This window comes from Anas acuta, chromosome 5 (genome assembly GCF_963932015.1).
Source record: "Anas acuta chromosome 5, bAnaAcu1.1, whole genome shotgun sequence".
Classification (NCBI taxonomy): Eukaryota; Metazoa; Chordata; class Aves; order Anseriformes; family Anatidae; genus Anas; species Anas acuta.
This window is the reverse complement of record NC_088983.1, coordinates 1,308,034-1,332,280: the sequence shown is the minus strand read 5'-3', so window position 1 is coordinate 1,332,280 and position 24,247 is coordinate 1,308,034. Positions and strand designations below refer to the sequence as shown.

General features: G+C 39.6%; 1 protein-coding gene across 1 annotated transcript in view; it reads right to left on the bottom strand.

Annotated features, from left to right (window-relative positions):
- The window catches only part of FANCM (FA complementation group M), a 70,724-nt gene that overhangs the window by 25,943 nt on the left and 20,534 nt on the right, over positions 1-24,247 (bottom strand). The window contains exons 5-13 of the mRNA XM_068682188.1: positions 19,940-20,071; positions 19,022-19,154; positions 17,307-17,435; positions 16,704-16,805; positions 11,637-11,830; positions 10,801-11,007; positions 8,168-8,402; positions 1,157-1,314; positions 370-522 (exon numbers count right to left, since the gene is read on the bottom strand). Coding sequence (XP_068538289.1) covers positions 370-522; positions 1,157-1,314; positions 8,168-8,402; positions 10,801-11,007; positions 11,637-11,830; positions 16,704-16,805; positions 17,307-17,435; positions 19,022-19,154; positions 19,940-20,071 — 1,443 coding nt within the window. The remainder of the gene's footprint in view (positions 1-369; positions 523-1,156; positions 1,315-8,167; positions 8,403-10,800; positions 11,008-11,636; positions 11,831-16,703; positions 16,806-17,306; positions 17,436-19,021; positions 19,155-19,939; positions 20,072-24,247) is intronic.

The following is a 24,247-nucleotide window of genomic DNA, read 5'->3' as shown; positions in this document are numbered from 1 at the left end:
ATTCTCTTCCTTGGTTAGTAGAGTTATTCAGGAAACTCTGGCAGCTTAGCAACAGATTCTGATGACCTAGAAAACTTCAACACAAGAAAAAGCAGTACGTATAGAACTGGAGGGAAAACACTGAGTGTTTATAAACAACTTCTGTGGAGAAGAGTAAGAATTACAGAACACCAGTGGGATACATTTTTTAAACAAAATTAAATGCACATTACCCATTTCTTAATGAATAACATATCCCCACACAAACATTTCCCTATTTTTTATTTCAACTAACCAGACAAAATTAGAGCACTCGTTATTTTTTAAGTATTCTAACTGTGCATTAAATACACGTGCATGCTTACACACAGACAAATATAAATACCTCACCTGTTCATGTCTCATCAGTTCTATCATTTCCATAACACTAATAAAATGGTAACAGCGATCCGAGTGGTCAACCATACTTGTAGGAAAAGGACGATTCTGCCAGATTCTCCACTCAGACAAGGAAAGTTTATGAGTTCCCTCCTCTTCAGGCTTCTGTAGTTTAAAATTAAGATTGGCAAGGAGATTTTAGTTAAGAAATTGTTCAGCAAAACCAATTCCTACCTCTCTGTCAGGGACAATAAACACTCTGAATGTATCCAAACAGTATTTGAACATTACAGTATCTGAACATTATCACAAATGTTCAGTCTAAAACAAACAATAAAAAATACAGGCTGTGTGTTGTCAGAGCTGTTCATGAGACACAGGTTGTTTTAAGTAGTAAAATGGCATAAAAACTCAATTTTTTTCCCCTCAGGGTCAGAAAAGAGCTTGTAAAACTTGAATTTTCTATCAGTAACACTTCTATAGTTATATAAACAAGGTAAAGAAAAGCTGTGCTACAATACCATCATGAATACAGTGTCCTGCCTGAAATTCTTAGAAGCAGGAGCAGAACTTATTGGATACTGGGAGATTTTTTCTTTCTATTTTTAATAGACAGATCTAACCTCAGAAACTCATTTCAAACATCTAATTCCTAAATTCTTAACTTCAAAAACCTGCATGTCATTCTCCAAATTGCATTTTTAAGATAGACATCCTTCGAATTCATAGTTAACTTTGTTACCCAGAGTTCCCATTAAACTACATGTCAAAGAAAACATTACATTTAGGTTAAACTCACTGATGTTTCTTCCAGGTTTTCTAAGGTTTCAAACTGAATTTGAGGCAGTATCGGTTCCTTTACTCCATCGCTTTCTTTAAGCCTGTAAAGTCTGTCCCATATTTCAAATTCCTCAGCTGACAAAGACCAACTCTCATGACTGTGCGTTTGCTTTGGGCCTGTTGGAGAGGAGAGAAGGGGAAAATATTATCTACTTCAAGAAAAAGGACATACAGAAAAAGAAGAAAAAAAAACAACTTTGTGTAGTATCAGTCAGAAGAAACGTATTTTCTTTCTGCCACAACCAGAACCAGATATAGAAAATCTGCTGTCAGAAACAAAATATCAAAACAAAGTTGCACGTGCTAGACTTTGGACACATCTATTTATTAAGTTATTGCTTTGGGGAAGGCCTCACATAAAGAAGCATTGACAGATATTAATAGAGATTTTGATTCAACCTATCAGACACCAACAGGCCCTGAAGACAGCTCAGCAAACAGGGAAAGCACAGGGCTTGGACTTGTAAATGTAATCCTCAGGGGGACACCAGGGGGAACAAACTACAAATAAATTGCATGTTTTTTTGGTTGGTTGGCAGTTTGTTGTTTGTTTGCTTGTTTGTTTTTATTTTTAAGTTACTTTTTAAGTTACTCTTTAAGTACTGGAAAGTAACATCATTTTGTTATGTCAAAAATATTTCTTATTCATTTCTTGAATCAATCTCTTTTCCATTTTAAACTGCTCAGAACATGTAGATGAATAGGAGGACAGAAACAAAAGCATTATGAAAATTTTGAAGGAGCAGGGAAAAGAAAAGGAGAGCCCATTAGTTTTATTTAGACTCGTAACACCAAATGGTGAGTATGGGGAATCCGTGAGCATCAGTGCTAGATAGAAACAAAATATGTGCTCATATGGCAGGTCACTGAAGAGAAGGCCCTGGTGCTGCACGGCCCTGTGTGAGCAAGCTCCAGTGACACTGAGGAAATTGAGTAACTTTGTCAGTCTGACAGCAAGCCCTGGCACAACCACCACATACTGTGCCAGCTGTGTGCAGCAACAATGCCAGATCCCCCAAAACTGCCATCAGTGCAAATAGCAAAGGGACAGCCAAAGCATCGCTGTTAGGAGCAGTTAATGTGTGATTGCCTTCAGCCTGGATGTGTGAAGCTTGGAGAAAAATAATTAAGTTAATTTGAAAATCGCTCTGAGATAGGATTTGTGATGAATATGCAGCCAACACCCTATTCTGATTTAATGACGTGTTAGAGGAATCAGCCTGTATCTCTCAGTCCTCTCACATTGCAGTTTCCAAACGCTGCATCTCCAGGGACGATGTGACAATGTCTGCAGGAGACTCAAACCCAGATCCCTGAATGTTCTGAGTACAAGGTTCAATTCCTGCTAACTCTTTCACAGCTGGAAAAGTCTAACCAACACTGAAGTTTTTTTTAAGACCATGAACAAAAAGAAGATATTATTGCTACTGGAATATGTTTGAACTGAGTCTAGGAGGTGTTACACTTATTTACAGCTAACACACAGGTCAGGGACTCAGTAGAAGAGGAAGAGAGACTTGAAGAAAATTGAAAATTAAAAACATCTATAAGAAAAGTGTATCTCATGGCCTTTCTTCTTGTTTATAAGAAAGTTGCTTACTGTTAAGTTGGCTCTAGCAGGAACTACCCGCACCCATACACCAAGACAGAATATTTCAGTCTTGAATTAGCGTGGAGCTCTCGAGATTGCTACCTGGACAGGGCACAAAGGAAAGGCCAGGAAGGGCACTCCGTTGTAGTCAAAACCTAATGCCCTTGGCCAGTCTGAAGAGACTTCTACTGCCTCACTTAAGACATACTTTCATACCCAACAAGAAAGAAAGACAGTGTGCCAAGGAACCAAGATGGCATTTTCAAAGAGCAAGTTGCTAGACAGGAAAAAGCAGACACCAGCAAAAAACTTCAGAGGCAAACAGATCCAATTTGAGATCTCTCTTGCTCTTGAAGATGGTTATCAAGGCAGCGTACCAGAACTCTCCCTGACAGTCCAGGTGATGAACATGCCATCCAGACACGCCAAGGGAAACTGAGAACAACAGATGACTTCAGTTCTCCATGTTACAGATCCAGAGGAAAACTTGTATTTGGTTTCTGTGGCAAGGTTTTGTAGCAGGGGCTGCAGGGGTGGCCTCTGTGAGCAGAGCCCAGCAGCTGCCCCATGGCAGAGCAGGGCCAGCTCCAGCCGGCTCCAAAAGGGACCTGATGCTGAGCCCTGAGTGAAGTTGGTTGGGCCTCTGGGAGAGCAGATTTAAGAAAGGGGGAAAAAAAAATGCTGGGCAACAGAAGCTCAGAAAGTGAGGAGTGAGAAGCAGCCCCGCAGCCCCCAAGGTGGGTGGTAGTTCTCACTGCTCTGTTTTGATATCAGCAGCCTCACAGAATAGCCAGGATGGGAAGGGACCTCTGATATCATCTAGTCCAACTCCTGCCCAGTGGGACCAGACAACAAGTTACATTACTCTCCCTACTCTGAGTCCGTTTTGCCAGTGACAGTAACTGGTGAGTGATCTCCCTGTCCTTATCTCTACCCTGGAGCCCTTCCCACCCTATTTTCTCCCCTTTTCCTTTGAGGAGGGAAGTGAGAGAGTGGCTGTGGTGGAGCTCAGCTCCCCAGCAGGGTAAAACCACCACACAGCTCCTCCTAACAAAGGCAAGAGGATCCTCTGATACCATCAGGTGGTTGTACTGTCCAACATTACACAGGCGTGAAGGCATCCAACAGCTTGCAAAATGCAGTAACACTTCCCGAAGCTCTGGGCTCAATAACTGAGCTATGAAGTTTCTGTTCCTGAGTAGAACAAATATTGTGGGCTGTCAAGACAATGGCCTCCATACCTGACAAAACACAACAGATCTCCTCAAGAGGGAATGGAAGGGAGTCCCTTGGCTTGTAAAGAAGAGCGATGTGGTCCAGCAGGTGACAGGTTAATGCCTAACTTAGAGGTTGCTCAACTCTTCCCTTCTCCAGAAACAACGATTCCGTGCAATATGGGGAAAGGCCTGACCATCTGCCCCAAATACTTTGATGCGTCAGGGTAAAGGAGGAAAGCAGGAGCTGAAGCCTACTTTCAAACTATTTTTCTTCTATAAAGCCTGGTTGCTGTTAAACAGAGGGAAAGTGAAGCAGACCAAAGGCAATTGTCTTAAAGCAAACTATTGCACAAGTTATCACTTCTGCTTTTTACTACTGGAACCCTCTCCATGCTTGTTCTACTCATCTTAGACGAGCACACATTTCTAAGCCGTGACAGACTGACATGCAATGAAGCCTGACTAAAATGGAGAGAAAGAGGGATGCAGACAAACAGGACTCTGTCAGCATGTGTGTAAAATACCATTTCAGACTTAAGGGCTGGCAAAAAAACAAAGGGACAAACAAAAACCTTGTTTCTAATGTTTACGAATTCTAAATTCATTAACCCATTCTTCACAAAAGGCAAAAGCTTGTCACTACAAGTTCTGCAGAGCACTCTGAAATAATAGCTTGCTGCAGCCAAGGGCGAGCTGCCCCAGGAAATGGGCGTCTATTTGCACTAATGGGGAACCCTCACGGCGGAGCAGAACGGCATCAATTCTGCAGATCATGAGGTGCTTCACTTCTCACACAGAGCCGCAATTCAGAGATTACCAGAACTCTCTGTGTGGATGAAGAAGAATTCCCAAAACTAAAAGCGAATTTAATAATAGTGCTGCTGCTGAGGTCCCTCTTGGGCAGGTTATAGCTGATACTCACGCTCCCACCAACAGCACGAGCAGCTGTTCTGGGCATGCATTCAAGGATGCAACCAGTATTTTGGAGAGGCCATGTCACTGGCTGAAAAAAATAATGCATCTTAGGTGTAACTGAAAGATGTTTAAACAAACAAACAAACAGAGAACTTATTAGGTGTAGGTAACCTTATTAGGCAAAGTCAAAACACTTTAAAAATAGTATATACATAGTAGAAAGCAATCGAATTTTCAAAAGCAAAATACCAGCTGTTGTCTGAATCAGATGGAGACAGCTCTCTACTGAGAAAAGCAGAGCAAGACATAGCTGATGTAAGACACATGCCAAGTGTTACATTCTTGGTGCAGGACACAAAACGGTGACTTTCAGCTAACCCAGTACTGTCAGGGTGAGAAATCTGAACTTAGGGAACTGGAGCACCCATGCATAAACACCTCCTTGACTCACTGCATTTTTCAAAGACAACAAACATTGAAAACAGCAGTTTTTCTGCAGTATTTCCACTGAAAGCAGTGTAAATAATTATGCACATTTGATTCAAACAGGAGATGAGCTGAGAAAATTTATCAGGCATCCAAAAGGCCCTTCCACAACTGTACTGAAAAGCATGGGCAACTGGAATGGCATCAAAAACCTGATGATCTTTCGAGGTCCCTTCCAACCCCTTCAATTCTGTGATTCTGTGAAAAATCCACAGAGAGACTAAAGAAGGCATATTTTAGGTATATTTTAGAAAGACGGTAAAAGAAGATTGCATGGTTATGATAAAAATGGCAATTAAGGAAATAATGTGATATTCTAAAATCAAACAAAAAGCACAGCTAGATACAACTCAGTGACTGATACCATCCAGAAGCAGGGAAAGGCAGACTAATTGAGAAGAATCAGGGGAAGAAGTCATCACAAAGTGAGATTTTACCTGGACAAATACAACATAAAAAGAAAAGCAAAAGAAATTATTGATACCTTAAAATTACATTCAGCTACTAGGAAAAACAAGGTACAGAAAGAGCAAATTTTAAGGCATGTTAGCTATTATGTGCCATGACTATTGTGGCTTTGTATCTCTCGCAGAATGGGGATATTGGCAGAGAACCTGGAAATATCACATTAAAGATGATTATCTGGATCTTTCATCACTTTCATCTTCTCAATTATCTTGTGGGATAAACAGTAATTTGAAAACAAAAGACGAGCAAAACAAAAACCTTGAGCTATCTCCAAAGATACCTGTTCAGAAATGCTACCCCCAATGATTAAGATTAAGAAAAGGAAATATTTAAATTTAGCTAGGAAAGGAGGAGATTGCTGGGAATTACTACAATACTTCTGCCTGGGATAATTCAGTTTCTGTTCACACATCCTGTCATGGACAAATCTGAAGATCAACCGAACCTCAAGAACAAATGAAAAGCAAGAAAGGATAAATAAGAACACACAAAGCTTATTCATTACAGCTACCTTTTTCAATTTTATAACATGGAAGGGAGCACTGAAATTAGTACAAGAAAATGCAAAAATTAAAGAACTTTTTCTTCTTTTTGGGTCTTATCTTGAATATCAGGCACTTGCTTCATACAGTAACGAAGGGGACCTTAGCACATAAGCCTGGTGCTCAGTATGAAAAAAGCGTCAGCAATTTGCACTGATGTAACACCGGTTTCCAAGATAGGCAGTCAATCCCATTCAGCCTCAGCAACTGATAGATCACCACATACGCCATGTACTTCAGTGTGGCAGCTGCTAACCTATTTCACACAAAAGGAACCTGGTAATTACAGCCTCTGAAGTGCTATTCCCTCAGCAGGAAATGCGTTCAAGTGTATTATCTGCTTTGTGCACTTCAAGCCTCTCATTTCTATTTTCCAGGACAGAGTTACAAACATTCTAAAATGATTTTTTTAATTCCATGTTTTGCCCCACTTTTATTTTTCTCACAAGTTGTGTCTTTTTACACCACCCTTGCTTCTCCTTATTCGGCACCTCCTGGGTTGTGTGCAGAACCCAGATAAGCAAGCCTTGGAGAGGTGTGCTGGAAAAGCATTGTGATCAGGGGCACCATCACAACCGTACCACGGTTATGGCTGCAGCACATGCTACTTGGCAAGAAGTTAGGCTGAGGGTGGCAGGTACAGACTGATCTACTGATACTAATCCTTCTCCAGTACATTTCTACCCTGCAAAATGGGAAATAGCAAGAACTGAATTGCAGCTTAAGGAAAGGGATCTTTTCTGCATGATTTTGTGGCTTGCTTCCCCTCTTCTCTGTTCAGGCTTTAGTTTGCCCTGGATGGTGTTCAGAAGGGGATCAGAGGTAGATTGTGACAGTAAGAACTTCTGTGGTCAGAAGAGTTTAAAAACACTAACCTTTAAGTCTAACTACTCAGACACTGGAATATGAAGCTTCTGATTTTTTTTTTTGGAGTTTTCTTCCTTCCAAGCAGTTGCTATTGGTTTTTAAAGTACTGAAAGCACTTAACAAAAGAGATTGTGATTGATTTCCTAGTATTTGTAAAACTTAGCCTTTTCTTCCTCTTTTATAAGCTCATTCCAGGGCTATCTAAGTGCACGAGCTAAGGAGCCATTTCTCTTTTTTAAGATTTATTTTTCTCCAAAAGCGTGTGCAATAAATCAAAGCATCACAGAACATTTGAGGCTGGAAGGGACCTCTGCAGGTCATCTGGTCCCAGTATCCTACTTTTGCTTTCTCCATTTTTCCCCTCAAAATCCTTCAGTTTTCAAGCATTTCTGTTTTATTTTAACTTCCAACAGTACGAAAGACACATTTCTTGCATTAATACAAGAATCAAGCCTAGGTGTTTTAGCTAAAAAACAAATCTAGTATAGAATTAACACTAAAGATTTAGTGACAAGTATGCCAGCTGACAGGCATATCAGAAGTCTTCAGAAGGCATTAACATTGGCCTCTTCTGTTTGTTGCTGGAGTTTCTGGCCCTCAGTCATTGACTCTATGGGAAGCTCTATGGGGAAAGATGAAACAAACGTCTGATATGAAGTACAGATACTGAAGGACAGAACTGTGATTTCAGGATGTTAAAGGAAAAGAATGCAGAATCAAAGCAGCAGACAGCTCAATTTCACAGTTTAAAAGTTAGAGCTGTCGGAAGGACGCTTTTGCTAGAGACCCAAACTCATGTGGGAGCGCAGTTTTGATATGCTGTAATATAACGACATGAGATAGCAGCTTACAGAGCACTTACAGAAACACCATAATCCTCTTACCAGTGACACAGGAAAAGAGAGCAGATTTATTTTGGAGGGAAGTAGATCTTCTCCCTCTGGAAACCATTCCTGAATTGTTTGGTTCATATTTTTCAGCAGTAATAAACATTTTATGCAACTCTGGATTTATGCCTTCTGGAATCATACGCGGGCTATGCTGGTAAAAATGAAGCACTTTGTTTCCTGAAATAGCTTTCTGGATGCTCCTTTTGTTACACTGGCTTTGATTGTAAGTCTGTAAAAGAAAGGAAAAGTCATATGTTGCTGAACTGCTTTTTCCACATGACTTAATGATAAGCAAAAGAACGCCTGAGTGTCTGTGGGGTTTTCATTATGTTTTGTTCTGTCATGCACTTTTTTTTTCTTCCCAAACACAAATAAAACAAAATATGATGCAAGGGCCAGAAAACTACGCACATGCCCTGTTCTGTGGACATGGTCGGTAAGATCAACACAACAGCATGTTCAAGTTCCTGAACTGCAAGTCCAAGACTTGCAGTATGCCCCCACATCATGCTAACCAATTACAGAGAAGAAAGGAGCAAAAGGATATAGAGGAAAACAATAAAGTACTGAAGTTGCACTGAAAATTTGATTATGATTACATTAAAAATAGCTTCTAAGTTCTTTTTTTCCCATTTTACGAAGCTTCCAAACTAACATATCTAAGTCAATTGAAATTTGAATGCTCATTTTGTGCCTATGTAAAACATTCAAAGCAAATGTAATAAAAAGCAAAGAGGTACTAAAGAACAGCGATTGTCCTTTAAGTTGCAAACATGCCTTAAAAATCCTTAAAATAAATAACACAAAATATAAACTTAATATACAGATTTTTCTATTCCATAAGTAAATCAGAAGGAGGCATGACACTTAGGAGAAAAAGAAACACGGCCCTTGCCTGGAGGACTTCACAATCTGCAATAGATATAGGGATGATGTAAATCACATTACATCAGGAAGAAAGGAGGTCAAACAAATTAAGGTATAAGGTTATTTGTTAATATCACGCGTGCCTCAAGTCCTTTTAATTACATCTCATTTTTATTGTGCAACAGAGAAACCAAGATGATAGAGAAACTACAGAAAGAAACTAGTCCCCGCTCTGCACACTTCTTGTCTTAATACATTTCCCTGAGTCTCTGTCGCAGGTCACTGATGGAGACAGCACACCAAGTTGAGCAGACTGAGTGCTCTGAGTATGCCCAGCGTGGCAGCTAAGTTCTTGTGACAGATGATCTTTGGAAACAAGGACTTGAAGAGGCAGACACAAGAAGACACTCTGAATAAAACTGGAAGAGGTTAAGGGAGAACTTTATTAAACTGCCTTCCAGACATTCCAATAAAGTTTTGTTTTTTCTTAATCCTAGCACAGGTAAAAAGTCTTTTTATAGAACAAATTTTCTATTAACAATTTAATTGCCTTACAGAATTGTTACTTTACTGTTGCTAATCAGTACGGTTCCTTTTGCTGCGTTTCACAGGCAGTGTCAGCTTGGCCTGGCAAGAGTCTGAGAGGCCTTGAGCTCCTCAGGAACTCCTGAGCCCTCACCTTTGTATCGGTTTAAATCTGCAGCTAGGAGCTCCCTTCCAGGCTAATGCACGTTGAGCTGAGCTGTCACAAGACGTTAAAAACAAACAAGCAAAACACGACATGCCTGGGAACACAAGGGAAAAGGCAGAAAGTTCGAGGGGGGAACCCAGGGGACTGACACAGCACAAGCAGTCAGGTGGCACGAGCCAGCCTGCTGGATGGCAGCGAGCTTCCACGGGGAACCCAACCTGGGGGGCAACGTGTGGGGAGATGGGGGCAGGAGCAAGTCACGACAGCTTCTGTGACAAAAATTCTTGTCAAACTCAACATTTCCAGACCTATGTTTTCCAATTTCTCCCAACAAAACTTCTTGATGAAAATCATGAAAATGTAAAGATGCAGTAGCAAATTATACTGCAAGGCATCTAATCAAAGAAGGATGTCAAAGGGACTGCCGTGCCTCCTCCCACCTAGCACTACCCTGTCATCTTCTTTGGATCTCATCCAGAGAAGCTGGTCAGTGTGCTGGTACAGCTGAAGATCAGTTCCCCCACCTCACGACTCACAGCTTAGCTTTCCCCTGGTACATTTGTTTCCCAAGGGGCAGCCTGCGCTCAGAGAAGATTAATTATACTCTGAGTTGAGTGCTGAGGTTCAGGAATTTAGCAAAAGTAGATTTCCACTTAAGCTGATCTCTTCAGACCTCACACGCAAGCCTGCTACCACTAAGTACTTGTCTGAAAGCGCAGTGTCGTCAGCAGTTCAGAGAGAGACACTTACAGCCCTCCAGCTCGCAGAGCTTCATTCTTATCTCTGCCACAGATTGTTCCATAACCTTGGTAAAAGATGTTTTTTTCTGCATCTGAGTTTATCGTTTACAAAATAAGCACTATCAACAGCAAAGCTTGAAGTTCTCAACATGGAAGAAAAAGACATTTTCCTTTGGTCATAGTGGGCTATTATACTTTCCTGTGGACAGTTAAGATGTTGCTAAGAGCACTCACGATTGCCATGACTTTTAATGCACACTACATAGTTTTCTGGAACACAGTAAACAAGTCCCTCTGGTTTCCCAGCAAGAAGAAAGCTTCACACTCACCCGCTCCTCCCGCCCCTCGGCGAGGATAACAACAATCCTGCCTTGCCGCCTGCGCCCCGTTCTGCCCATTCTCTGCACGAGGCGAATTGGGCTTTTCTGAGCATCGAAGCAGATGATGAGGTCAACTTCACCAATGTCTAAGCCCTCTTCTCCAACACACGTAGAGACGAGGGTGTTATACCCACCTTCACGAAAGCGTTTTACCACCTGATTAAGAATAGATTCAACAAGTTAGCTAGAAAGCTTTACATACACACTTTGCATTTTTTTCTAGGTGTATCCAGAAGTTGAAAAATAAATAAATTTGTATTTTATACCTACAAAACACAGCCAGTCTTTCTAAATTTGTCAACTACTTCATCACGATCAACTAGCATGCACTAATGTTATCAATATGACTCTTCAATTCTAAAAGAAAGTGGAAAAAGCACGTCTCATTCTGACTCTAACTATCATACTTCTAAAAGTCATCTTCCCAACTTTACAATATTTTTTTATATTGCTAAATCATGATTTAAGGATATATCTTATCTTTTCTACGTACAAGAAAAAAAAAATCCCCAAAGCAAGTAAGTATTTAAATATTTCCATAGATTTTCAAATATATAAAAGTCAGCATGTCTTAATATAATGTAAATGGATAAACTATTCCTATTTATACATTCTGTTTAGTGAGTATAACTTTGGATACTCTGAAAGCAACTGAACTACGTCTTTACTAACTACACTTGAAATTTCAGTCACTGCCATACAACCTATATTAATACCCATATAATTATTTATACTATTAATATTCCTTGTAACTATCCTTAATACAAGTTTTATCTTCTCTTTACCTCAAGCTGTTCCTTTTGTGTGAAGCCTTTTGTGCTCTTTCCCGTGGAGTGGCCAACAAACATCATAACTCTAACCATTGGGTTGAAGCGGGAAAGCATTTCTGCAATTTCTTGCACACTATCCCGAAATGATGAGAAGATCATCACTCTGGTATCCACATTGTTCACAGATGTACTTTCAGTCGTGGTTTGATCTGTTTAGGTTAAAAAAAGTCAGAAAATACATGATTTTAAAACAGTTGCCACAGAAATGTGAGGACCAGTCATCCCACACGTTACACATTCACAGCTCTCACCTGACTTAACAATTAGCAGATTTTACCCAAGTATATGGCTTTTTTTTTTTTTAAGAATTTTTCTTTAAAATGTATTAAAAAAATCTAAACATATATATGTATAAATAGTAGAGAAAACTGGTAATTATGAGCCCCTCAGCCTATTTAGGCAAACCTTTTCACCCCCAGAAAATGCTCCTAGATATACCTGCTCAAACAATTCCTCTCTGGAATCAACGCAGCATTCAGATTTTGGAGAATTGACACCAGCTGTAGTGAGAATGTCTTATACCTAAGGTACTATTATTCATGTTACTTTGAAAAGCTCAGGTTTGATGGCATGTGTCCTGAAATAATGTGTAAGATGACTTCTTTCAAAGAGGGTTTGAGGTGAATTTTGAATGTTACTGAAGTGGCCAGAGTAAGACAAAGGCAGTGATATTGCAGGTGATATGGGGGCCATCTGTCAGGTACAGCAACCTGTCCCAGTGAAGGCCTGGACATGACATGGTGCACATGATGCAGTATTTTTAACTAGAAACCAGACCACTGCAACACTGATGGAATGTGTTCTGTATAGTGTGCCATCCTGAGCAATTGACAGGCTACACATTCTAGAGTAAGTGCAGGTTGGATATACCCTACTTACATGAGTCCCTATTCTTCTCTTCCACTAGCTTTATTACCAACACCATTGTTCTGTATCTGTTTTTAGCACAATCCCATGACTTGAACAGTGACAACACTCAATAGTATCTGTCCTTGTACTGCAATACAATTTATGTGCTGCCACTGCCTCCTTGACTTATCCAAAACCAGACAGAGAAAATTCAAGATACTAGCAGCCCATAATCAACCTAATAGGTAATCTAGGTATGGAAGATTAGCTGGGAGAAGCTCATTATGCTGAGCCAACGCTTCTTTAGAGCTGGCCAGAATGGCTTCTTGAACTTACCTGAACTGCGTGCATCTCACAAGGCAGGGGTATAACAGTAACATGAACGAGAAGCTCAGACTAAGCCTGGTTGCTTCATTACTCAGAAACAGATCAGAGAATTTGCACAGGCAACTTGGCACTCCTCCTCTGAGTCCTCATAGGAGAGATTGCATTTCAAAGGGAGGAATAAGAGCTAGTGTTGTTCCTTTCCTTTCCAATCCTTTCCTTCTCAAATGCAAGACATCTCAATGGAAATGTTTTGCTGAAGCAGTGACTGGTTTTAAAAATTAAACAGGCATGACCACAGCGATTTATGAAACTGAGTAGTTCAGTAATGCTTAATTGGAATGAAGCAGTTGGGTTCAGAAGTTTTGCTTGCTCCTATTGTCTCCCTAGAGATATTATGCACTTGAACAAGCTTCCTGAAACAAATGCTGAATGTATCTTCCACTGCTCACATAATGATTTAGGCTTATATTTCAGAGCCTTCTGACGGAGCAAAGATACATGCAATTATGTTTGGAATCGTGATACTCAAATTTATCTGTTTTATTGACAGACTCATGACAAATTCTTGTCTGGAGGCGGGAGAAATCAGGACACAGGTGTGTACCCTATTCAATTAGAGTCCAGAATTTAGGGTGTAGCTACTTGTGTACATGTGGATTTAGAGTTTATTTCCAAGAAAAGTAAGGGTAGAAATACAGGTTTGGAGTTACTGCTCAGAATGTATGATCAAAGATGCTATGACACAGTGAACAACATGGCAAATAAATAAAATCACAGTGTCAGCTCCTCAGTGGATTTGGGTTGGAGATGTGTAAGATTGTGATCAGACTGTGAACTGTAAAGGGCTTTCTGGCCTTGCATTAGAAACATGCCTACTAAATTCTGAGGTTCAGGCACATACACACAAAGCACAGAATCAAAGCAGCTGAACACTGATTACCTGTTAGCAATAATTACCTGTTAGCAATATTAAGACATACATCTGACCAACACTGCAAGGAAAAATATATATGATGGGATTCATATGACAGTAAAATCCAAGCTAACGAAAGAAGATGGAAGAGTATTAAACACAAAACTTTGTGAAAGTAACTCCAGTGCAGAATACAGAACCTGAAAAGAAAAGGCAATAGCAAATAGCAAAAGATGTTACAAGAAGCCATATAGAGGCACTGAGGGAAGCAGGGAGAACGGACAGGAGTATGGAAAGGACAACAACAAAATCACATAAAAAGAAAGCAATTTGATAAAATGAATTTGGAGCAATTTGATAAAATAAATTTGGATGTATTACGAACAAACAGAAAGAGAAATAAGGAAGATTAATGTTGCCTACTATAAAGTAAATGTAATTTCCAGTGTATTCTGAGAACCAGCTATCTAAGACAGAAAATAAAAATAAAAATAATAATAACAAAAAAAAAATTTAAAAGCTGGTCAGAAATTATTGGGGCTTCCCAGAGGAAAAAGACACAAACAAATGTGGAAAAAGTAAAGAAGCAGCAAAACAAATTATTGTTATTGATGTCATTATTCCCCAAACAACAATTGAATCAAGAAGCCAAAATTTCCTAAAACCAGAGAGGTTCAAATGATTCAGAGTATTTTGCTTCACAATCTCATGCTACAGTATGGCATATTTTTGTTTCCCCTTTCAGTCAAGACGAAAAAGAATGAGGAAGAGATCAATGTAGTAGAAGGTTTTCCATTTCAGATTGATGCCTCTGTGTTTGTCATTCTTAGCAACAGGCTGGATACTCGACTTGTCTATACAGTCTTCATGTATTTTAAAAGAGAGAAGGAAGTTAATTTAACAATAAAACTGCCCACCATATAGAAGAGATGGAACATAGGGAGTAGTGAAAACATTTGTTTTGAACATCATTAAAAAAAATTCCACATTTATGTGAAAAAAACAAACAAACAAAAAAAAACAACTTGTAGCTCATAGAAAATTGTAATATTTTCCCCCCATGCCTATATGCATATACAAAAATGAAAAAAAAGTATGGAATAAAATAACCATTAGTGGCAGCGAACTTACAAATTTTCTCCATTATCAAAAACTGATTGTAGAATTGATTCTACACTTCTCCCTGCAGTTGTTTTGCTATCCTGTTAGGCAAAATCCTAGACAAACTGCATTATTTTTATATAAAGAATAAAAGGAAAATTGATGCTTTGTTGACAGAAACTCTGGCAAAAAGAACTGCAAAGACCACCATGTATGAAACAGTGAAACAATATTAAGCTTAGGGAAAAAATGAAACACTTTAGAGAAATTTCTTTTAAAGGTCTTTTTGCCCCCAAATAATACATTCTGATTTCAGATAAGCATAAATACTAGCAGTAGTAATACATATTTTTTGTAGTGGTCAAAGTGTTGGTTGTTTCGGGTATTTCAAGTGAGAAATGAGACAAAAATGATGTCTTTGTGTGACACAGCCTACTGTGACACAGTCGAAGCTGCCTCCCTTCAAGAATTTAAATGGCATTTCAACTCTGTTACAGGGTTTTTCGAATTCCTTATGGACATCCATGAACTGAACAGGTAATTCTCACTGAAACTCAGTCTCGTGTACTATGTCATAGCCAGTTCATTTACTTAGGCGCCATATTAATCTGTGTGCTCTGCCTGCAACAGCCATGCTCACATCCAAGTCAGCGGCATGCAATCAGCTGCACCATTCCCAGAGAAACTTAAAGATTAGGAAAGTTTCAGTATTTCTGCCTTAGGTAAAAAATGCATCTTAAGCATAGTTACTGAATTACTGGCAGTATCCTTGTATTTATATACCATGTACAATACATTCAGTCTGTAGAAGCAACACTTGTATGCAAAGTCCATATGACTACACGAATTAAACACTCTCACTGCAAATTATAGCTATAAACCAATCTGTATGAAATTCCTTATAAATGTCAATTTCAAGACTTCTCCAAAGACAAGTTGTATGAGAGACAGAAATAATAAGAACTGAGGGGTTTTTTTGTTTTGTTCTTGTTTTCTTTTTTAAATATTCAATTTATTTATTTTTTTTAAAGTTTCAGGACAAGACTGAAAGAGAAGAGGGACTGCTTTTCTATTATAATTTTTCAACACTGTAAGAGTAATTAGTGTCCTTTTGTTCATCTACAGTCATTTTAGAACTTAATTTCACTAAATACAATTTTGTAATTTAAAATGATCAAAAAGCATATTTTCCTTTAACAAATATTTTATATTTGTGCCTTGAGAAATTATACTTTAATGTTAGCTGACTTATGTCCTTTCACAAACTCTTAAGTGTTTTATCCTTAAGCTCCATAAATACTTGGCATCTAACCCTGCAAGAGAGAACGGTTCATGGTAGCACTGCACTGAGAGCTGACCTCCAGAACAAATTCTGTTGCTAGGAAAATCAGGGGACACAGCACCAGTAGAAGCACTGTCATTACTGTGCAGGTGCTGGAGCCCTGGCACAGGTTGTCCAGAGAGAGAAGTCTCCTCCTTGGAGGTCTCCAGCAGCCACCTGGAGGGCCAGAGGCACCCAGGGCTGCCTCCAGCCTCAGCCATTCTTTGATTCTATGAAAATAGTTTGCTATCTTTCTGTGTGTGATCATGGCTTTACCAAGCAGTTAGAACAGTTTATATCAATAATAGCAACTTACAAACTATTTTTCTTAAAGAAAATGTTATTGTATAGTTTTTCTAAAGAGGACTTTTGCACACAGAAGATATACAAACATTCAAGACAGTAAAGAAGCACTTGAACAAATTAGGGCATAAATCAGCAGGCTCTTTTACTCATTTTCATTAACACTTCCAACTGGTCACTACTTTTTCTTTGAATTGTTGGTACTTACCAGAACATTTCATCTTCCAAGATTTGAAGTGTTCTACTACTATTTCCTCCAATTTCCTTAATTTTGGATGACTGTAAATAAATTCCTTTTTATTTTCAAACACTGAAAAAGACGTAAAGCAATTAAAGATACAAGTCATGTTGCAACAAGTATAAAGATTCACTGAATTTTGTTTTCTCCCATCATAATTCTCCGAGTTATGCATACAAACTCCTGACAGTAGATTTAATTACACTCACCTAAACAAAAACCTCAGTGAAATACTTACAGAAGCATGTTTGTTAAAGCCAGTTTGTGAAAACATGCTGTTACTTTTGTGAGTCACATTGTTAAAAGTATGCAGTCAAATAATACTATTTTAACCTTTCATTTTAAATCAAATTAAAAACTTCAAAGATACAAAACTCATTTGAAGGTAGCTAAAATCACTGAAAGGTGATAAATACAAAAAAATAGAGAGTCTGAGGAAAACAATCTTGTATAAAGAATATTAGCCAGGTGCATCAAAATGCATGACTTCTCCATCTCCAAGTTATGCAGAGCTATTTGCTGTTTCATTTAAATAGAAAGTGAATATTCTGTCCCTAAAGGGGAAATACTGACCTGTTCTACTCTCACAAAGATTTCCATTTGCTGAAGTCTGATGTGTGTCTGCAAACATGTCTCTAAGCTGCTGGTACAGCTTCATGAAGTCCTCATTGCGACCAAGTTCATTCTTCGTACGAGTAAACCCTTTGTAAAAAGTTTAAATACCTTAGCATTCAATCTCCATAGTGAATCTCATTTTTGCTATCCAAAAGATCAGCTTCTCAAAATTAGTAAGCTTGTTTTAAGAGCTAAAAGGTACATGGTAGCTTTAGAAAATGTAACAAACATTGTTTAAATCAATATTTTCTCAAAGAAGATTCTTTTACAGATTTTAAAGATGAAAACTAGTTGCATAAACATAAGCCTGGGTCCCATAGGTAAACTGAAATGTTCTACATCAACCATTTAAGCAATAGAAAAGCCATCCAATGCAGGAATTCTGCCAATTACTCAAAGAAAAGGGAACCTAATCAAAAAGCTAAAATTAACAAGGTTCCTGAATGATTTTATGACAGTACAGAAAAACTATTTATTCATCTGTCACCTTACAACAGCAAATGTGAATTTAAAGAATCTGAGAAACCAGGGAATACAGGAAGGTGCTCAGGTCTAACGAGAGCTCTGTACCATCAGAAGTGTAAAAATCTGTGCAAGCACAAGTAGTAAACTGTAGCAATGCCAGATGCATAAAATTCACAAGAAACTATTAGGACATGCAAACTATAAATATATATTCTATAGATATTCTAGAATATGCAGCATGTATGGTACACTTTTGGTTCTGACATTGGACAAAACAGTGACATTTTAATTAAGCAGTGCTTTAGGCAACGTTGTTTTTGAAGCCACCCTCAGTCACACAGCCAAGTGACATACATGCAAACCAAAATGAAGCAAGAAACCTCAGAGCCACACCACAGCATATTCTGAACAGCTGAAATGTTCCCCTCCCACATCCAGTGTTCAGAAGAAACCTGCAGTTCGACTGACATTGCCGAGTGGAAATTTCCCCCCTCAGAAAGCTGTCAGTACCAAACCAGCTCTACAAGACAGCCGTGACGATCCAACATGTCTAAAAATGACTGGAGAATTACAGGACTCAAAATATTCAGTGGCAGAATTAAGAAAATTAAAGTGAGGCCAGAAAAGAAAATATTATTGCATCACTGTTTGAGGTCATTATGTACCCACATCTGGAACAGTGCACGAAGTTCCCATCATCTCATTCACGAAAATAAAAAAAAGTACAGAAAGAGACAATAACAGCTTCCTTAGTGAGAAGTCACACAGCTGGGATAGAAATTCTAGTGTGATGTATCTAAATTTGCGATAATCTGGCAAAGATGCTTAAATCTCATGCATACATTTACACTATTTTTGCTATAGGGGGGAGCTCAATAACGGAGGAATTGTTTTGCAAGACCAAACAATTGCTCCAGAAGACCAAACAGTTTCTTGGATTAATTGCTTAATTGTTTTTCCCTGTCTCTTCTAAGATATTACTGCCACTTGCTCTGTGTTCTGTTCATTCCACACACACATTTGCTTTCCCAAATACACTCTATCTGTAACACTGAGTTAATGTTATTTCCAATAGGAATGAAGGGAAACCAAGTATCAAATATGTTTGCAATCTGTATTAGCTGTTTTGTGCAAAACTAGCCAGACAGATAAAGTAAATTGAATGAGGAGGAGTGGGGACAAAAGGAAGGATGTTTCTGACATTTCACCTTTTGTTCCATCCATAATTCCACAAAGGTAGATAAATAATGACCGCAATCCCATTTGCTGCAGCAGCTCATAACCATGATATAAACTGATACAAAGTGCAAAATCTCCTTCAATTACGCCTTGCTGTATCCCCTGTGGAAACAAAACAGACTCATCAGTAAATTAGGGAGATGATAAGCAGCAGGAACCACGCTGCAATTCTCATGACCAAATCAAGGTTAACATCTAAGACACGGAGCCAAAGAACAAACTGATGTGCATCACGTAGTCTGCCTATCAAATCAGGTTACAGAATTCTTAATCATCAGTGAAGGGAATCTTTTTCCACCTTTCAAGCTACCTCAGAAATACTTGTTTTATCTTCTAAGATTAGCTCGCTACTGTCCGATACAGCAGCATTCAGAATTTGCCAGCTGGCCCATCCCTCAGTATTTGGCAAAGAGAGAGATTTCTGCCACATCTCCACAGGTGACAGAATTTAAGTCAGGAAAATTGGCTTGCCTGCCGTGAAGTGCATTCTCCAGTGTCTTCTTTAAGGTACACTGATGTGTTTTTTTAAGGCAATATTCATTTTTAAGTTTAAAAGTTTGAACACTCCACGACAAATAAAACTCCAAGACCCTCCGAGAGAAATTGGTCCACTAATATAATTTTGAGGGGAAAGTGTAATTCTGACCATTGTTAAGTACACTGTAAATTCTCAAAACATTTTCAGTTTGGAAAAGAAGTTCTTCACTTTTTTGTTACCTCTCCTATATCAGCATCAAGAAGTGTAGAACAAGGAGGCTTATTTTATTCCAAGGCTTAAACATAGAATGTTACAATGAAAACCTAACTTAACATATATAAAAAAAATTGTAAATTATGATGTATTACTATTTATTCACTCCTTTAATAACATGAAATACGACATTTACCTTGTTTTGTGAGGAAGGGTTTTTTCTATACTGATCTCTTGCTAGAATTATCTGGTACTTTGTGAGGCTGGGAATATCTCGCCTTGCCAAAACTCCCATTCTAATCAGGCGTCCAGCAAATGCTTCTAGCACCTGTGAACAGAACACAGAATATGTAAGAGATGTCAAGGTCAGAACATTTAGCCCCTTAAAATAACTTTGTTTTTACATGTCTTGCACAATGGAACACAAGTTGCTCATTTATTTTACTTGAAATATAGATTTTTTCAAAACGGGCAGTAATGATTTGTGACTAATTGGTTACTGTACCAGATGATGAGCTGGTACACTGCCTCACCATCGGGTTCTCTGCTACCAGCACAGAGCACCAGCTAATTTGCAGATTTTTTTTTCTCAGAGCAGAGCCATTTCAACTTGGTTCCCGATGGATTTGTGCCCCCCATGCCATATATAGACAAACACCAAGGTAACCCTACATCCATCAAATGACTGAGAAGTGGAAACACACACGGTGCTTGTGGAATGGCACATGTACTGACGTGGTCAAAGGGAAAATAAACAGGACAGGTAATGAGCTCTCGTGTTCATGCTGCAGCTCCCTCGCGTACTAGTAACTGACTTCCATGTCTCCTCAGCCTCCAGCACACTTGTAGGCATACATGCATCTCCTGATGTCCAAATTAGCACAGCGAATGACCAGCCAGGCTTAGAGGCATGCGTATGGAAGGGGTGGGAGTGGGGAAAGTGAGCAGCGAGGGATGAGCACCATGCAGCCGGGCCCCATCTGGCTCAGCCACCATGCCAGGAGACAATTTGTTTTCATACATCACATGTACCTGCTTTCCACAGCAGTGAAACAAGGGAACTGACCTGCACTAATTCATCTTAATCCTGTTTTTCCTCTTTGTTTCTCAGCCTCAGGTGGTCGGGATTTTTTTTCACAGACTTAGTTTTGCTTGAGCGCTAACTCTGGAATAATTGGAGTAATCAGATTTGTTCTACAGAAACGACTTACAATCTGTTGGCCCACTTGGCGAGCAGTACCAAACCCACCACCACAGCACAATAACAAGCCTCTCCAAAGGTAGTCCTGACATGGTTTGACAGCAGAGAGCTCCCGATAGCTGCTCACATGCATACGGTGCTTCCCAAGGTCTCCAGGCGTTGTCCCCAGCCCAGCTGAGCTGCGGTGTAACAAGCCCCTTACCCCGCACTGCTGTGATTCAGCCTACTGAAAATCAAGTCCAAGTGAGCCCATAAAAACAGGTCTAAGTTTCAGACTTCACACAATATGATATATCTTCATCTGCTGAAGACAAAATGCCCTAGCTGGAAAAGAAAAGCAATTTTTTAAAATGCAATGCATGTTTAAACACTAAGCAATAATACTGTGACAACCTCCTCATGCAGTCAGTGTGCAGGCACTCAGGCTGGGTTTTAGAGCTCGTTTAGATGCACAAATATTACTAAAGCCCACAGTCTGTTCATATCCCATTGGTGCTGTGGGAGCTTAGTTTAACTCCTTCTCTCTGCTTGCTTTGATTGTTTTTATAGTTTTGTACCACTTCAGCTTCTTACTCTGTGTATGGTGCCTACAAGGCACGAAGCAGTAAATCCTGAGCAAAGGGGTGGGAACGGTTGCCACCATCAGCTACAGTTGTATTAATCCCCAAGAGAATCAAAAAATGCACGGAGAACTTTGAAAGGGTGAAGAAAAAACCATGAAAGCACCAGCTAAATTGAGAAACCAATGCAGCGGGGAATTTCCACACTGCGGGCTCCACGCCTGCAGACCTTTCAAAAACAACCCGCTGGAGTCGGCCTGCTAAGCAGATTATAACAGATAAAGGCTGCTGAGAAATAATAGAAATGAAGCCTAAATTCTGCATACTCTGGTGCACCCTGGGTTGCCCTGGGCCTTCGGACGGGGTACCAAGTCTCACACAGAGTGCCACGTGCTGCCGAGGAGAACGCGGCCCAGGCGGGAGGCAGCAGGAGATGCCGCGAGCGTGCAGCGAGGGCCCCAAGGCCGAAGGGTGCCGTGGGGGCACAAGAGGTGCTGAGGGGTGCCAAGGAGTGCTGAGGGGTGCCGAGGGGTGCTTCTGGAGGCTTGGTGTGGCCTCCTGTGGTGGTGCCATAGCCTGCCTCCAGGCTGACTTCACCTCCAGGCCGGCTTCGGCTGCGCGCTGCCTGCTTCATGGTGTCTCCGAGAAGCGCAGTCAGGAGATTCTGCCCCAGAGCGTGCCTTCTAATTAACATCAGAGGATAATTTGACCAACTAAACCACTACTGCAGACACGTCTGCAGGGACCCATAGTGTGAAAAAGAAAACAGTATGGGGAAAAGAGACATCTTACTGCTTATTTTTCCCCAGGGTTTCTTAATTTCCATATGACACCCAGATGAGAGGTTCTGCTCATCCTTTCTGGGTTGGTTCATGGGTTACACCCACCATATCCATCTCTAAAGGATTTCTGTATTGAACTGACAAGCTAAGACCAACTGTAAAACTACAATGTTGTCAAGAATTTCTGGAGGAAAGGAAAAAAATCAACTGTTTTTTCTTTAAATATGGTCAAAACCATACATCAACCCAAATCCAAACACACAAGAAACTATCTTCTCTGACTTGATTTAGTCTTAAGAGTTTAAAATTCAAAACATTGTCTTTTATCAGATTGTTGTTACTGTTTTTAAATCTGGCCTGTATTTGATAAGCCACTTTACAAGGAGAAAGGTAGAAATGCCTGTGCCAGCTCATAAGAAAATGTACTTAAACCAAAAAATGTTTACCCAGCAAGGGATAACTGTGGTTTTTATTTTAACGGGATACCACTGAAACAGAACTTTTCCTTCCCATCAAATCCTACACAGTTCAGTGATGAGGACACTTGAGGAGCTTAAGATCAAGCCTAAACTATGTCTCAAATAGTGGAAATGGGGTCAGTCTCTGAACAAAAAATGTTTCTTTATAAAACAAAATTAATGCTTTCATTAAAAAGTAAAGCCCACGTAAGTGTAGTATCTCAGCACTGGTTCATTACTCCCTACTTTTGTTGCGTAACTTTTTTTTTTTTTTTTAATTTCCATAACTTGTATTTTTGTGTTTCATCTCTTGACCTAGTTTATAACATGTAAGAAAATTATATTGTCACTGTTTGCTCGGTGTACACCCCTGTCTGATTTAATCATCTTCTGCAAAACAAACCAAGGAAGACTATTATGAAAGACAGCAGGATCCAGTCACCTGGAGCTTGAAAACTAATAGGGAACAGTAAACATAACCTACTTAGAAGGGATACAGAAACAAGCACTACTCAGAGTGATTACATTTATCTTGTCTCCATACCTTTATTTTAATTAAAAAGAAAATACTTTTAATTAAAAAGAAAATACTCCTGGGAAGTCTCCTCAACCTTTCCAAAACATTCACGTTACATTACCTGTTTAAAAACACAACTGTAGGATTCATTTAAATCATTTTTTACTAGGACTAATGACTTCTTCTAGCTTGCTAAATGCAGTTTAAAGAGCTGGCAGATTTACTACCAATCTATTAAAGACAGCTGGTAAAGCTGTCCCACTAAACTTGCCAAGAAGATAAAGGTTTTTGCTGAACAGGTTACCTACCCCAGCAAATCACACTGCTTTCTGAATCTTATACCTGCAGTTGGCATAAGACCTCCAGTTTGGGGCTACAGCATGCACTGGGGACCACACCGTGCACTGTAAATTGAACGGAGAAGGCAAAGAGCTGTTCACTGTTTCAGTGACATCTCAATAAAAACTGCTATTAATTTCTTTTCTCCTTGCACAATAAAAAACAAAGACTCTTAGCAAACAATCTTGCCTCACTATTTCACTGCAGATTTGCAAACATTCTTTGCCACACAGGAAAAAATGAATTTCATCGCCTGTGCATAAATAACATTTGTATTGCGTTTCTTACAAAGAAGAGAATGGGTGACTTGAGAGAAACCAGACTAAGCAATCTACGTCTTCACAGAACAGATCGAAAAGGTCTACTTGTACTTATGCCCTCACATCTGCAGGCATCTCCGAGTGCCACAAAGTTCTCCACAGCTCTCCAGGCCTCGACAGAGAAACCTCACCAGTTTTATACAGTCGCGTTGTACCTGAGATGCCTTTTTGCTTCCTCTCCTTCCCCTGCTTTCCCACCTCGCCCAGCTCCAGCACGTTCCATACCCAATATGCCACACACCAGTTCCAAACATGCTGTGGCAAACGCTGAATTGATGTACAAGGACACGAGACTGCATTGTGTGACGGAGTTAACATCACGCCTAC